The sequence below is a fragment of the Schistocerca serialis genome, chromosome 4 (genome assembly GCF_023864345.2).
Source record: "Schistocerca serialis cubense isolate TAMUIC-IGC-003099 chromosome 4, iqSchSeri2.2, whole genome shotgun sequence".
In the NCBI taxonomy this organism is placed as follows: domain Eukaryota; kingdom Metazoa; phylum Arthropoda; class Insecta; order Orthoptera; family Acrididae; genus Schistocerca; species Schistocerca serialis.
Window position 1 is genome coordinate 359,996,059 of NC_064641.1, and position 17,880 is coordinate 360,013,938.

Sequence of the window (17,880 nt, forward strand, 5' to 3'; positions counted from 1 at the left end):
GACATACTACTCACAATCGAGTAGATGAGTGGTGAAGGTCCTGTATTTCGTGTAGAGAAAGAAGAAGTTAGTCTTATTTTCCACAAGCATATATTGGTGTTTCTAAATGTGGTTGCTGAAGGTCATTGTAAAACTATAATAAATATATTTTAACAGTTCATTTTTCATATGCTTTGGTCTACATGATTAACTGTTATGTCATTAGGGAGGACCCAGATAAATAATTTCACCTTTTGCATTCTATAACATAATTTTCAACTGCTTCACCTTAAAGTACTCACTAATATTACTTCCATCCGTTGATAGGAATGTGTATTATAATTTTTTAGTTGCAATTAAGGCTTTTCATTTACAAACAATTGAATAACAAAAGAGATATCGAATATACTATAATTAAAATGTCTGGAATCAGTAAAAACCATATCATACTGCCAGCTTCCTATGCTATTGGCTGACATAACATCTGATCACCACATGATTACTGAAATTCATAAACCAAAGCCAGATTAACAATGTAAACAAAGTGTTTATTTGGGCTGCTATATTATATATTGAAATTCTGTTCATACTAAAAAATAACATACTCAAACTTGTAACAGGAGGCACATTGGGAATTGTGTACTCATATCATTTCACTCATTTTTCAGTGAACACAAAAGATATGTAACTGTCTTTGTATCACGTTTCATGCATTTCAGTTGTAACCACCAGCTGATAACATTTTTTTTTTTGTAATTATCAACAACTTTTGTACTTGCAATTAGCATATTTACTAAATACAACAATAAATCAATTGTTAACAAGAACATGTAAGATATGCAAGAAATTGTGTGGGAACCCCAGTATGATGTAATATTTTGAGACATAATAAATTATACACCTGAAAGTATAACTGACGTTTCACATCATTTTAGTGCTACGATGTTCTCTGGCCTGTTTTATCATAGGAAACAGGAAGTAATGAAATGAAGATGAGTTCTGGTCAACATTTGTTATTTTCAACAAACCCACCAAATTTCAAGAACATTATTTCCGCTAAAAAAACTTCAAAATTAATATTTTGTAATTATGTTCACTTTTGAATTATTTTCTGTTGAAAACATTTATCCCCAGCAAAGCAGTTACAGCACATCTGTTGCATGTTATAAATGAAGACTTGCAAGATATATGAGGAGATTATGTCTTATTCAGAAAAAGTGTAGCTTTGATGAGAATTTCTGTTAACGCATTTCAGACTGTGACATTAAAAGCCAATGTGTGAAATTATTTGTTAGCCTGAAGCATTAGCTGGTATTTATTGAATTTTGGGATTATACTGGGCATGATAATCTCTATAGGGGCAATTTGAACTGTAGGAGTGAAAATTAATGATGTTACTGACTGTTATTCTATGGCAATACGTTTATGAGAAAACACTGATGTATCTCAAGTGCCTAATGTGGAAATGCTTGCAAATGGAAAAAGGCAGCTGCTATTAAAGAAATTTTAATTGATCTTAACTGTAAAGTTATAAGCATTGGACTTCACATTAACATTGCTCTCACAGAATTAGTTCAGTAGTCCAGGAGAAAGCAGCACACATCCTAGATTTGAAATAGTTAAAAGTGGTGTTATAACTGGCTTAAGCTATTACAAATGTTTTGAGTTTATGTTCAAACAATATTACCAGTGCTGCTATCTGTACAAATAAGTTTCACATGTAGATGTAGGTACTTTTTCCTACTGTTAATAGTTATTCATTGTTAAAAATGTGTATTTTTGTGTTTCTACAAATGTTAAATTAAATGCAATAAAATTAACACAAGAAAATACTGCGATTTTAAGACATTTTTTATAGAAAAAAGAAGAATAATAATATTACGTGATATAAGACTCCCTTACTACTACTTTGCAAAACAGCCAAATATAACTTCACTTTTAAACAGATGAAAGACACAGAGCATACAGTAGTCATGAAACATAGAAAAACAGGAAATTTTGCAGCTTCATAGTAATTCTGTAAATACATTTCATATACATTTTTCTGGTCAGTAGTCTGATGTTATCTGTCCTAAGGAATTTTTTATTTTTTATTTTTGAGGGATTGCTTTTTCACAGACTATTTTTAGTTTCACATATTACAGCTAACGAGACCTACATAATCACTACTTTTCTAAAAAAAAAAGTCTCAAAACTTGTTAATAAAGTGGTCATTATGGGTACTTACAAAAATATTTTGATAAGAAAATATAACTTAAATATTTATATTCTGACTCAAATGTAATTTGCTTAGAAATGACTATAAAAAGTAAAGAAAACTCTTTATGAAACCTTCACTTACATATAAGAGACATAAGCATATATTTTGCACCACACATATTTTTAAAATAAAAATGTCGTATCACTGGCAACCTCCCCTCATCCTCACATTCAAATCATTTCTTCATTTCTGCATTACCCTAATCCTTTGCCTCAGATAATTGCTTTTCAGTTCCTTGCTACTGAGAGTCAGTTTTTAAATCTCTTTATGAGACTTGTTAATTTGGAAACCTTGTGTACTTCAACAGCATCAACACAGAGAATGAAAGAAACATGTAACATACATTTGGTGCTTAGGTTCTTCATGGAATGTTTTTCTTGAAAAACTGTACTGCCTGCTACTTTTCTAAGGCACTACACACTATGTGCTCCAGAAAGTTCAGTTGTATTAATTCTTCACATCACATAAATGTGCATTCTGTTCCTGGGACAGGCACAAATTTTAGCAGTTACAGGAAGGCAATTTGAAATCATAACCAATGTGCCTGTGCCTGAAACAGTAACTCAATGCTTTCACACTTGTTATTAATAAATGAGCTTAAAAAGTGAGTACCAGAGGCACATAAACATCTGTAACAGCTTACTCAGAATGAAACACTTTTTTTTTTCCAAAGTACGTCAATTATTATACAATGAATACAGTTTTGATATCACAGCAAAGATAATGTAGCGTATGCTAAAATAGTGGCATCATTTGTACAATATTTCTGACTGTGCTTAATAGTTTTAATTCTTTAGGGTACAACTGAAGTAAATATGTCACAGAAAATATACAAAAATCAGTTGCAGTTTTTAAGTCTCATTGTAAAAGCAATAGAATAAATAGTATTTTATACCAAATACAGTAGAATTATTTGTGTAAAATATTAATGTTTATAATAAACAGTTTTGACGATCCAATATATAAATATGGGAAGATGTATCACAGAAGAGATATATCAACCTCATCCCACACTAGTGATGAAATGAGAGCAAGAAGGCACATATCTGCTCATAAGCAGCAAAATGAATAGCAGTTGTGGCAGCAGCTTTTAACAGACTTGGCCACAATCCTTTTAAGAGACTTGCAGAACCTTCTGTTTTTACTATTGTTGCTATACAGTGGAGTAACCCGTTGCACTGAAATACCTAAAAAATAAATTAACAGCATTTAAGAAAACTCGATACTATATTTTTCTGATTTTGATTAGACATTTTTTTACTATTTGGTATTTACAACCTCCTGGTAACATAACATTACAGTCTACATACAGAAAGGATTTTTGTAATATTGATCCTATCAGAAATAGAAGGGCACTGCATGCACCTCCAAATAAATAATTATCTATCAGACTTGAAGAACCTTCTGTTTCTACTATTGTTGCTGTACAGTGGAGTAACCCACTGCAGTGAAATACCTAAAAAATAAATTAACAACATTTAAGAAAACTGGATACTATATTTTTCAGATTTTGATTAGACATTTTTACTATTTGGATAGACAAAACATCTACTCGCCAAGTGGCAGCAGAACACACACATAAAAGACTGTTATGATTGGCAAAGCTTTCAGAGCCAGTGGCTCCTTCTTCAGGCAGAAGGGTTGAAGGAGAAGGAAGAAGGGTGAAAGAAAAGGATTGGAGAGATCTAGGAAAAGGGGTAAATTTTGGGAAAGTCACCCAGACTGAGACCTGGATTTTTTAAATTGTGATAGCACTTAAAAACATTGTTTCCTTCACATAATCTTTATTTGTATCCAAACTAAGTGTAAGTGCAACACTTGTGGGCATATGTGAAACTTTGCGCTTTCCAGTCATAGAATTCTACTAAAAGAATCTCTCTTGTTATGGTTAAAAAGGAACAGAAGTGTTACTTATTAAATCTTACAGAAGTGACAAAACAAATAGTTTATATTTATAAGGACAATTCAAATGTTGTAAGTGTCACACAAGAGATTCCACAAGATTTCATGCATAAGCCTTTGCCCCTCATCACATTTATAAATGATATTCACAAAATTATGTGTTGTAAGTCCATACACGGTGCAGATGACACTACCTTTGTTACAACTGGAAGAGACTCAGAAGCATTTTAGCAAAAAACGCGGTTTGAGGCCAAATAAGTGCAAATTCATCACTCTAAAAATGCAAATTTATGATGATAGCTCAGCTAAACTTCTTGGCATTCACCTCAAATCAAAACTAACATCAGAAAGTGATGGAAGCTACATATGTTCTAAATTAGCCAAAATCACCTATTTACCACAAAAAATTTAGGGATTGTGTAAACACAAGGAATTAGTTAAATCATATCGTGTGTACTTTCATAGCCACCTTATTGGTCTGCTATGGGGCAATTCTTCAGGAGCAAAAAGTATTATTGTTTGTGAAAAAGACAAGTCAGTTGCTCTGCACATCTCTGGTATGAGAAACAACAAATCCCAAAAATAAAATAAAATAAAATAAATCAAATAATACTGATTGTTAAAACCCTTTATACACTTATAACAATGAAAACAATCAATTATTGAAAAAATATTTATTTGGATAGATAAAAAATCTACTTACCAAGTGGCAGCAGAACACACACATAAAAGACTGTTATGATTGGCAAGCTTTCAGAGCCAGTGGCTCCTTCTTCAGGCAGAAGGGTTGAAGGGGAAGGAAGAAGGGTGAAGGAAAAGGACTGGAGAGATCTAGGAAAAAGGGTAGATTTTGGGAAAGTCACCCAGAACTGTGGATCAGGGGATACTTACCATGTGGGATGAGAAGGAAAGACTGATTGATGGGAACTGCACTGGATGAGATTTGAAACTCTGAGAGTTTAAAGTAATATGCAAGACAGAGATTACTACTAAAAAATCGTGCACGAGTTAGTAAGAGTGAAAAGCTAAGTGCGTTGTATGTAACAGAGTCGGGAGGGGGATGGTGAAAAATAGATGGGAAATACAATGAAAGGTGTAGAAAATTAAAACAGAGTGAAGCAAAGAGTAGTTAATGTGAAGAAAAGCTGAGACAGAAGAAATTTACATAAATTAAGACCAGGTGGGTGGCAAGAACCATTGAAAGTCCCCCATTTCCAGATGCAATCCTACCCTACATCAGGCTCTTTTTCAGTTTCAAACACAGCAATCTCTTGCTCTTACCCAGCTAATCTGTGACCTATATGCCTCATCAACAAATTTCCACTGTGCCAGATTTTTCTCCTTCTACAAAATCCTGCAGTTATCTGCCCCTCATGTTTCCTTAAATGGTATCATCTGCCAAGCCAATTTCAAACTGCAACAACATACCAGACTTCACTCAAAAAGCTATCCCACCTTCTCCTAAACTACCTGAACTACACTTCCTGTCCCTCTGTTACTAACTAAGTAACCATTCACTATGTAACCACTAACTAAGTAACAACCCACCAAAAGTGTTCTGCAAGCAAAGTGATAAACTTAATGCATTCTAGATAATTCGAGATGGTTGGTTTTCCTAGGAGCAATGCACCTGACGTAAACACTGGACCTGGTACCTGATGATGGAACAAAGCCTAAATGAGTCATAAATAAAAACTGAAAAGTTCAGTGCCTGGTTATGTTGTGTACTTTACTCATATTATAATTTAATTTTTACTTCAGTCTGGACCTTTTTAAGTCCAATTTTTCGTTCAGTTTCTTCTGGAAGAATATGTTAATGAAAATTATGTCAACGTTCTTGGCAAATCTGACTAATACATGACCTCTGTCATTTCCAAATTTTCCCACTGAAGAATAATTCTTTAGTCTTATTCCTTCTGTTATATTAAAATCCTTCTAAATGACCTTGTATTGCAATTTTATATTATTAATTGTGTTCTATAACTTCCATCACTAAGCAGAGCCTTCAGGGATATGAAATGAGTGTAGTTATGCATTGTATCAATGGAAAATTCGCTAGAGATAACTAAATTAATTATGAGACAGAACTGCTGTCCATCACTTATATTCAGGAAGCAAATGTATAGCACTGCTGTTAGACACATAAAATTATTTTTATTTCTAGTTTGCACCTCTATGAAATGTGTGTTGAGAACCACTTTCATTTTTCGTATCTCGACCTTGTTTGTTGGCCGGCTCTGACATCCAGCCAGCATCTCTTTGCTTCATCACTCAGTACCTTCTTTTTCTACTCTGGCAAAGGCCCTCTTCATCTTTTGGGTTCCAATTCAACCATAAAACCCTAACAGCTTTCATTATACATGGATTACATTATATATGTGTATTAGGAGGAGGCTACTTTGAAAAAATGTGTTGCTCCTCCTCTCCTACCACTCATCTTCTTTTTTTAATCTATTACTTGAAACAATGCATTTGTGTCACTTTATATGGAAACCTGTTAGATCTCCATATATTGGAAAAGTCAGGATCTATCTAATACAAATATTAGGTAAATTAAAATTACATTTCTGGGTCCAGGTATTGTGATATAATTTTAGAAGTAGTTGATAATGTATTTTTCTACTTTGGTTTTGAATATCTGGGACTTACTAAGTTTCTGCCTGATGCTAACTGGTGATTTGTTATAGATTTTTGCATTGGAATATTAAACTTCATTCTTAACCCTAGACAAGGCTGCACAACCTGAATGGAAATCATTTTTATTGTGGTTATGAACTGCACAGTTCATCCTAAATTTAATGTCATGTATTTTTTGGGCATATATGTGTAAGAATCTCAAGGTCTGTGAATAGTGTTCTGCAAGGTGTCCAGTTATCAGCTTTACACAATATTCTCAGTGCATGCTTCACCTTACCAGATTGCCCCATAAGATTACGGTCAAGGTCAGTAATGAGTGAAAGTACACTAATAATCTCATTTGCAGGTCAAGAAAATCAGAGACATTCGTAGTGTTTATCTATATCTAGTAAATGAGTGCCCATGAAAATACATTTCTACATTCTCAAATATACAACTTCTTTGGATATACCTATATTTTTGACATTGTCACTTAGTCCAAAGGTGCATGTACACACTCCTCGATATCTAATGTTACTTTGATATTGCATTCCTAAAGTATTATGAAATAAACTTCACATAATACTCATTTATTTTTAGTTTACTCAAAACAACATACAAGTGACACACATATTGGCTCAAAAAATTCCTAGATGCCTGGTATCAGAGTTGCCACCATAATAAATTGTTTATCAGCCTCTCCTCAATACTGGCTGCCACACACTACCCCTCTTCCACTGACACAACCTCTTTTGACATGGTGGCTTGTGACACTGTTACAGCATCAATCAAACTCTACATCATAATTAAGACATGTTAGAGATTCAATTTATATGGTACATTAAATTAATTAAGTTGAAGGCACATTTTCTATGTGGCTCAACAGATCATTATAGAAAGAAGAGTCCCACATAGAGTGCCAGTTCTGTAGACATGAAAATCATGTTTATAATATGATGACAGAATTGGATTGACACAGAGATCAAAGCACCAATAACATGTTGTCTTCAGTCAAAATAATGGTTTGATGCAAGAATCAAAGAGCCTCTCAATCACAAGTAATTAATCATTTGTTGATTGTGTGCTTGTAGACAAAAGATGAATTTAAGAGAATTATTTCACAGGTGAAACAGGGCCTTTTGGTTAACTTATCTGTGTCTTAGGGCCACTTCAGTTTATTATCCATCTGGATGGCCACTAACTGTGCATAACAAACTTTCTTTATACAGTGTGTGCCAACTGGTCTCTATTTCAGGTATCTGTAAGCCTTTAAATTTGTCTGGAATTGCATAATATCAATTCTGGCAAGATTAATAAGGATTAAGCTGTTAGATGAACTAATTGTAAGCCTGTTCCATTATTCTCTTGACTATGTCTGTTACAAATGTTTCTGGGCCAGACCTTCAAAAATACACTGCAGGTTGAATACATGGAGTACGTAGTGTATAACAAAATCATTCAAGAGACTCAGAATTCTTAATCAGCTTGGAAAATGAAATGTCCAATAAAAACAAATCACTAAATAACACAAAAATGTATACAGGAAAGTTATAACAACAGAAAAAATGCTGGAGAGTGATATGCATACTTGGAGATAACCTTACCATACAGAATATGTGGAAAATTGTTGAGAATCTTGTGCAGACTGCTGCAATATTTAATTAATTCCATACAAGAGTAGCCAAAAACTTCATTAAAACTCTAACACAAAAGTAACTATGCACATAAAAGCTGTGTTTCTGTGTGTGATAACACTGTCAGAAGTTAAAAGATTCTATTTGCAAGCTGAAAAACTAAAATTTACATGGCATTGATAACATGCCAAATAAAGTAATTAACATAGTACAAAACATCATTTTTGCATTGCAGGTATTATCAATACCTCATTTTCCACAGAAATATTCCTCAAAAATTGACAGTGAATCCTCTTTTTGAAAAAGATGACAGGAATGATATAACAAGTAACAGACCCGTGTCATTCTTATCCAGATTCTCAAAATTTATTGATAGAGTAATGGATGAAAGAAATCAGATTTCCTGAATAAAAATAAAATTACTGTCCTTGCATAGAATGCCTTTAGAAAAAGCAAGTCCACTGAAACTGCATTATATGGCCTTCTGAAACTGGTTTCAGAGATACAGATTATGATGAACCATACTGTAGACTTTTTCGAGATCTTTCAAACTCCTTTGATGTCACCCATCATAGTGACTACTCAGTCAATTATACTGGTGTGGTGTTTGTGAAGTGGCCTCCTATCCATTAGAAAGGTATCATATGATAGAAGTACGTCACAATGGTGGAACTTCTGTCTCGAAATTCAGAAATCTTAATTATGGGTACACCAAGGCACTGTATTAGGTCCTTTGTCGTTCTTGGTATTTACAAACAATTTACTTCTACCAATATCTGCAGGAGATGCAGTGCTTTTTGCAGATGATATCAGTATTTTTATTAAAGGGCTACATAAATAAAATCTGCTGAAAATTTGAAAGCAGTGACAAAAGAGGCAGGAAAACTGTTTGGTAGTGAATGACAAAAGACAGTGCGATTGGGCTTTCAACCACTCAAGAAGCAAAGCATTTTCAAACATTGGGAACTGTAGGGTTCAGGACGCCTTAAGTGTATGGATAGACAGCCACTTAAGATGGGAAAGCAATGTAGAAATACTAAGCAGAAAACTATGTAAATGTTGATATGTTAAAAGTATTTAGGAAGTACTGCAATATAGAAACACTATTGTGTGTGGTGGATGACAGTCCATTAATGTGGCAACACTGAAAGCAGAGAGATTCCAATGCAGTGAAGTACAGTTGTGTTTCTGACATCTCTGATTGTATACAAACAGTTTACATTTTTATTTTGAAATTTAAAAATGCAATATTTGTGTTTCTGAGCTAAATTAAGTACATTAATAATTAATAAAACAAATAAGCATTCTGCAAGTTTTTTTTCCCCAAGTGTATTAACTTCAGCAGATGAACATCAACTTCAGTGGTGACCCTGATTATATGAACACAGTACCTGTTGTATGGACATAAAGTGTACATGTATAACTCATGTTGACAGTGGAGGATGAGTATTTACAGGCAGTTACAAGACAGCAGAAAGGAGGAAACAGGGAGATACAAGCTGACCAGTTGAAATTTTTTGTCTGCTAGTCCATATTAGTGGCACATTAGACACAGTTTTGATCTCACAGATGGTCCTCTGTTTAACACAGTTTTGGCCAAAGAACCCAAAAACTTGGTTCATGCAAGTAGATTCATATTTTTTATAATGGAATAACAAACAATAAGACAAAGCTTGCCTATGTCGTCAGCCAATCTGACCAAGAAGCCAGATCTATGATGGAAGAGATCATTGTCACTCAATCAGTTTCTAAGTGTTATGAATGCTCGAAATCAGGTTTCATACCATGCATTCCATATCAATGGAACAACAAATTCTCCAGTTATATTATGTTGTGAAGAAATGGGGGACAAAATCCCTTCACAATAATACACTCCTGGAAATGGAAAAAAGAACACATTGACACCGGTGTGTCAGACCCACCATACTTGCTCTGGACACTGCGAGAGGGCTGTACAAGCAATGATCACACGCACGGCACAGCGGACACACCAGGAACCGCGGTGTTGGCCGTCAAATGGCGCTAGCTGCGCAGCATTTGTGCACCGCCGCCGTCAGTGTCAGCCAGTTTGCCGTGGCATACGGAGCTCCATCGCAGTCTTTAACACTGGTAGCATGCCGCGACAGCGTAGACGTGAACCGTATGTGCAGTTGACGGACTTTGAGCGAGGGCGTATAGTGGGCATGCGGGAGGCCGGGTGGACGTACCGCCGAATTGCTCAACACGTGGGGCGTGAGGTCTCCACAGTACATCGATGTTGTCGCCAGTGGTCGGCGGAAGGTGCACCTGCCCGTCGACCTGGGACCGGACCGCAGCGACGCACGGATGCACGCCAAGACCATAGGATCCTACGCAGTGCCGTAGGGGACCGCACCGCCACTTCCCAGCAAATTAGGGACACTGTTGCTCCTGGGGTATCGGCGAGGACCATTCGCAACCGTCTCCATGAAGCTGGGCTACGGTCCCGCACACCGTTAGGCCGTCTTCCGCTCACGCCCCAACATCGTGCAGCCCGCCTCCAGTGGTGTCGCGACAGGCGTGAATGGAGGGACGAATGGAGACGTGTCGTCTTCAGCGATGAGAGTCGCTTCTGCCTTGGTGCCAATGATGGTCGTATGCATGTTTGGCGCCGTGCAGGTGAGCGCCACAATCAGGACTGCATACGACCGAGGCACACAGGGCCAACACCCGGCATCATGGTGTGGGGAGCGATCTCTTACACTGGCCGTACACCACTGGTGATCGTCGAGGGGACATTGAATAGTGCACGGTACATCCAAACCGTCATCGAACCCATCGTTCTACCATTCCTAGATCGGCAAGGGAACTTGCTGTTCCAACAGGACAATGCACGTCCGCATGTATCCCGTGCCACCCAACGTGCTCTAGAAGGTGTACGTCAACTACCCTGGCCAGCAAGATCTCCGGATCTGTCCCCCATTGAGCATGTTTGGGACTGGATGAAGCGTCGTCTCACGCGGTCTGCACGTCCAGCACGAACGCTGGTCCAACTGAGGCGCCAGGTGGAAATGGCATGGCAAGCCGTTCCACAGGACTACATCCAGCATCTCTACGATCGTCTCCATGGGAGAATAGCAGCCTGCATTGCTGCGAAAGGTGGATATACACTGTACTAGTGCCGACATTGTGCATGCTCTGTTGCCTGTGTCTATGTGCCTGTGGTTCTGTCAGTGTGATCATGTGATGTATCTGACCCCAGGAATGTGTCAATAAAGTTTCCCCTTCCTGGGACAATGACTTCATGGTGTTCTTATTTCAATTTCCAGGAGTGTAGATGATGAAAGGTCACAAGAAGACACAGTGCATACTTCTGCTCCACTACATGGAACATCAGCTGTCACCCAGAATGGCATCAGTTTTGCTGGTATCACAAGCATTTTGGTCAACAAGTAACACAATGTTCACCACTGTGTGAGTACCCAAAATACATGAGCAGCTGAAGACAATTCACGGAAGTTATAAACAGTGCCAACTCAACAAACTGTTTGGTAATAGCTGGTTTAGTTGCCAGTAACTTAGTGAACACCCATTGAGATCCACATTTGGGAAAACCAGAGAAACAGATCTTGAATGAGGTGACAGATAAACAAGGCAGTACAATATTTTCTCTTATAGACTTTTTTTATCAGACAAATTTTCAAGTGGCAAATTCCTGATGAGGAGTCAGATGTTTCCTTGTATCCACTCAAGATGCTGTGAGCTCAGAGAAAATGAACACCACTACAGTTCCCTGCTATGAACAACTCAGTAGTTAAGACATTTAATGAGAAAACTGTACAAGACTTCAGCTTCAGCAAGAATTATCGATGGAAATTTATTGCAGCAGATGTATCAGAACCAATACTAGGAGCACATTTCCTGGCTCATTTCAATTTGCTACGTAATACCAACAACACTTGCTTGATCAGCAACACTTCATGCAGCATCTACAGGTACACAGGTATCTGAACTAACAAGAGTGGTACAGGAGTCATCAGCTAATAACATTTTTAATCAGCTGCGTCACAAATTTCCATCAATCACTACACCACACAGTGAGAAGATAGCACTGAAACACAACATGAAACATTTTATCAATGCTACTACAGGCTCACCAGCATCTGCACACCCACAGAAACTACTGCCAAGTCACATGGCATTAGCCAAACTAGAGTTTGACAAGCTATTGCAAGACAGCATAATTCAAAATTCTGATAGTCCCTGGGTGTCCCCATTGCATTTGGCTGCAAAGAAACATAAAACATGGAGACCGTACAGTGACTTTCAAGTATTAACTATAAGGGCAACACCAGATATGTACCCAGTGCCAGATATGCAAGAATTTAGCAGCTCGTTAGCAGGATCACATTTTTTTAGCACAGAGGATTGTGCAAGACCTCATATGTAGGTTTAAGTAGCAACAGAGTCATAATGACCTCTTTCGGTCTTTTTGAAAATGTTTACATGCCTTCTGGACTTAAAAACACAGCCCAAATGTGGAAACTATTTATTGAGGAAGTTTGCATGGGCTATATCTCTAAAAATGGTTCAAATGGCTCTGAGCACTATGGGACTCAACTGCTGAGGTCATTAGTCCCCTAGAACTTAGAACTAGTTAGACCTAACTAACCTAAGGACATCACAAACAACCATGCCCGAGGCAGGATTCGAACCTGCGACCGTAGCGGTCTTGCGGTTCTAGACTGCAGCGCCTTTAACCGCACGGCCACGGCTATATCTCTGTTTTGATTACATACAGATATAGTGATCTTTCCAAAACGGCAAGCAAACATACAGAGCACTGATAATTCAGAAGTTAATATTAAATAAATAAATAGACTACATATGACAAAGAGTTCCGTGCAGTTTTTGAAGCCATCAGGTACTTCCGGACAACACTTGATGCTAAGTATTTCACTATATTCACTCACCTTAAGTCCTTAATCTTTGTTTTTAAGCAGTGCAATTCTCTGAGACAGTACAGACAAGTAGAATTTATAGTGAAATTCATGACTAATATAAGTCAAAGTAGAGAACTTTGCTACAGCTTACCTTTCACCTATGAACAATGAATCACAAAGCATTAATTTTAGTGAGTTAGCAATTGCGTAAAGCAATGTCACACAGTTGCAAATTTTTATGTCAGATAGGAAGATTGGCTTCCAACTGGGGCAAGTGTGGTTGCATAGTTCAAGTTGGAAAATCTGATGTGACATGTCCATAGGAAGATACTGCCATTTTGTACATTTGACCTACCTCAGGCAAGCATTTTGTAGTGTTCATGATCTGGCAAATTTGGGAATTAAATACATAGTGCATAAAATGGTGGAGCATTTTGTATGGCCTAGTAGATTGTAAAATGTGGGCACAGGAATGTTTGGCCTGCCAAAGGGGTAAAGCGGGACATCACATCCACTCCTCTTTGGGGACATTGTACAAATGTTGTGAAAGATTTGACATGTACATATTGACTTGGTGGCACCATTATTGCCATCAGAGGCATTGAATTGCTTGTTTACAGTTATTGATCAGTTTACACATTGGGCAGAGATGTTCCTATCACTGATATTTCATTCTAGACAATAGCAAAGGCATTTTTGTGACTTGGTACTTGGTAGCATATGTTTTGGTTGCCTGATATGTGCAGCAACTAACAGAGGAAACAGTTTGAGTCAATTCTATTCCAGAATTTAGGCAAATTGTATGGGGTGAACCATGATAAAAGTACCAGCTATCAGCCACAAAGCAACAAAATGGTGGGAAGATGGTAGAGGACCTTGAAAGCCGCTATAATGTGTCATGAGGAAAAATTGATATGAGCCCTACCATTGGTTTTATTGTGCTTACACACTACCTGTAAGCCAGACATTGGCACGTTCCAGGTGAGTTCATCAAAGTACTGACTGACACATTGTCAATGTTTATCACTCAGTTATGACAACAGATGTCTCAATTGGGCACACTTCCTGGAACCAAACATTGAACTCAGCCACCATTTGTCCACAAGGATTTAAAATAGTGCACTCACATTATGCTCCGATCAGATGTTATCATGCCACCACTGCAGCTACCATATTTGGGATCTTACAAGGTGTTATGTAGAGACAAACAATGGAAATGCTACAATTGGCAACCCAGAGAGAGAGGGGGGGGGGGGGGGGGGGGGGGGGGAGGGAGAGGGAGAGAAATAAATGAAGCCAGCCAGCATATATGCCATCTGATGAGCCCCAAACTCTCAATCAAGTGATAACACAAGAACCAACTACTTCAGAAGAACCAACATCAAGCTTGCAACCATCTCAACAAACAATTACATAATAGCAAATACCACAAATATAGACCTGAGCAGGATGCCAAGTGTTTTTTACATATTCACACCTTCCAGGTGCTCTGCACTTTAGATGTGGATGCTGTGTGGTGTATGATGTTGAATCGATGTGGCAGCGCTGAAAGTAGGGAGGTTCCAATGAAGCGAATTACATCTTTGATTGTTTACTCATAGTTTTCATTTTTCTTAATAAAATTTAAATGTGAAATATTTGAGTTTCTCAGCTATGTTAAGAACATTAATAATTACTGAGGCAATTTACTATTTTGTAAGCTTTTTTTCATGTGCATTAATTGCAGTAGATAAATAGTAACTTCAAGAGTTTACTGAGGTATGGGGTTCTGTGTGTAGTAACAAAAACATGGCACAACAAATCTTTAACCCTTAGAATAGAGGTGTAAGAATTATTAAAAGGGCTTGTAAAAGGAATCTAACAATACTTAGTCATTAATGTATACAAATACAAGAGCATATTGAAGACATGTGAGGCCTCAGTGTGTTATACTGTTTCTTTTTTTTCCACAAATATGAAACAAGAAACAAACACAAATTTTATAGGGAAATACACAGAACAGCTTTATGTATAAAAAAGTGTGATATTTCAAACATGACTTTTATTCAGTGCTTTGTCTTAGAAGCTCAAGCAGATTTTACAACTATACAAGTTCATAAAAGAACTAAGAACTTGTGTGACAGTCAACAGCTTCTATGGCATTAATGAATTATGAAACATCAGTATTAACCACAGCAAATGCAGGTGTGGTCAGCTGGGACACAGCGATAACTGTAAATGATATATGCATGAAACAGCCACATGTCACACATAATTTGTTCTATAAATCATCAGGTTCAATTATCAGACACAAGCATTATCTGATGATGACTGTAATCAAATTGTGTGAAACTTGTGGCTGTTTTATCTGTATAACACCAGTATTAAATTAAATATAAACTACAAAATTCTTCTAATAATTCCTCATAGATAAATGATGGTGTCAGTGATAATGGGAGGAATGACAGTGACACACAATTATATTCCAAATGCTCTGTATATGGATGCTAAATATACTGCCGGTCATTAAAATTGCAACACTTGTGAAAGTACATTAGAAAATAATGGCACTTTGTCCAATAGCAGACACCACCATCTCATGAACTATGGAGATACATGTGGTTCCATCATCGTAAAAACTTTCCATCACAGTCTGAAGGGGGAGATCAGATGGATGATACTGTTACTTGAAAACTACTTCAAAAAGTAATAAATCCAATTGTCTCACTACTTGTAGGTTCCTCCATTGCAGCACTGAAATAGTTTTAGTCAGATGGCAACTGACTATATAGAAGCAAACACACCTGTAGATCACTAAATATATTCTGAAAAAATGCTCCAAAAACATACACCACAATCAAATCCTACAGTAATACATCAGAACTCCCCCCCCCCCCACCTCCACCATTGACTTTCAGAGCCTACACTCACCCTTTCACTATTAACTGGTTGAGTAGTTACAAGTACCGTTGTATCTGAAAAATTCATTGAACAGATTGCTCCAAAGTGGATTTTAAAATGAGGTAATTCAAATAAGGTTCGTAAGTACATGAAAGAATCTATTTGCTATGCAGATGTATTGGGCAATATTATGAGAAAAATAGTTTACATTGCTTAAAGAACTTCAGCTACTTGACAAAAATTACAGTCTAATTTCAAGTGGATTCTTCCTAAAAGTACCCTGTAGCAGGAAGAAGAAATTTATCAGTCCACACACACCACTTGGTTTCCTAGACAGAGCTCAAAGTAACACAGTCATGTCATCCTTGTACCAGCCTTAATCTTCTCTGGCCAGTGCAGGGTGTAGCTTTCATTTGGTACAGCATATGGGAAATCGAATATGCACCTCAGCTTGTTAGTGGCTGCTTTCATGTCAAGCTCCATCTGATCAACTAAATCATTATGCCATTCCCATTTAGATCTCTGCTATAGCAGGCTCTGAAAGAACTTATGAAAACATCATTTCAGCTGGAATATGAACTCTACAAAGTTTCAAAATGACATAACCCTATGAATTTTTACTTTCAACATCATATTCAACTGAGGACTAAAACAAAAGGTAATTAATCTAAACAGGTGCTTACAAAATTTAATGAAAGTCAGTAACTTGAGGATAATTTCCTGAAAGTGAAATTGGTTTCAAAATGTGCACAGGGAATGCTTGTTGTAAATGAAATACACACTACTGACAAATTATAGCTCCTCAACACCATTACCTGTTGACCATATATAGTAAAAAGACCAACATCTCCAACAGTACTGTGGCTACCTCACCTCACTACCTTTCACAGATCTTGCAGTTCCAGGTGGTGCAAATGAAAGACGCTTGCCCCAGTTTATAGGCATTGTAATTGTTAACAGGCCAATGGGACTTTAAACTGGTTTCCTATCCAGTATTTGACCATGTAAGCCATTAACGATGTTTCTACTTACAATGGCTACCTGATTTGACGGACACTGGGAAAGGTGGGAGCATATCACAATTCTACTAAGAAAGAAATAAGGAGTATCCAAAATACTGATATATTCTGAAATTAGAATCAATCAAAACATAACATTTAGCCAAAGGGAGCCTTCATTTATGTTACACAATGATAAACAACAAAGGTCATATGTATTTAAACAATAGCTAGGCACGGAGAACTACAATCACACTGGAGAGAGTACAAAACCAGAAGAGTAGATAATGTTGGTTTTTGGTTGTGGTGTGGGATAGTTGTACTTGACAAGTGAATGAACTGGCAAGCATATGCAAGTGACATTGTTGCTTTGTTGATGGTAATGAGCAACTAAACTGGTACTAACAGCAAGATGGTGAATGCCATAGCAGTTTCTTTTCTCTCAGTAATTTCATTAAGGATTTAAACTGTGACTGAATTTTCAAGAAGCTGGAACAACAGACGGTTGAATTTTTTTTTAACACACTCTCATCACCACTTACTGTCAGTGTGTTGAGCATTTTTATAAGAAGGTGGATGGTATGGTAGGGTCTCCTCTGACACCAGGAATACCCAATCTTCACATGAAACATTTTGATGAAATTGCTATAAAGATCACATGTCTCAGACCTAAACATTTCTACAGATTCAGGGGAGACATTCTGGGAAGG

At 37.1% G+C, this 17,880-nt stretch overlaps 1 protein-coding gene across 3 annotated transcripts in view; it reads right to left on the reverse strand.

Annotated features, from left to right (window-relative positions):
* Positions 1-582: 582 nt before the first annotated feature.
* Positions 583-17,880, reverse strand: part of LOC126474156 (mitochondrial thiamine pyrophosphate carrier-like) — a 72,583-nt gene continuing 55,285 nt past the window's right edge. For all 3 annotated transcript variants that reach the window (XM_050101612.1, XM_050101614.1, XM_050101613.1), the window contains exon 7: positions 583-3,426. In XM_050101612.1, coding sequence (XP_049957569.1) covers positions 3,253-3,426 — 174 coding nt within the window. In that variant the 3' untranslated portion in view covers positions 583-3,252. The remainder of the gene's footprint in view (positions 3,427-17,880) is intronic.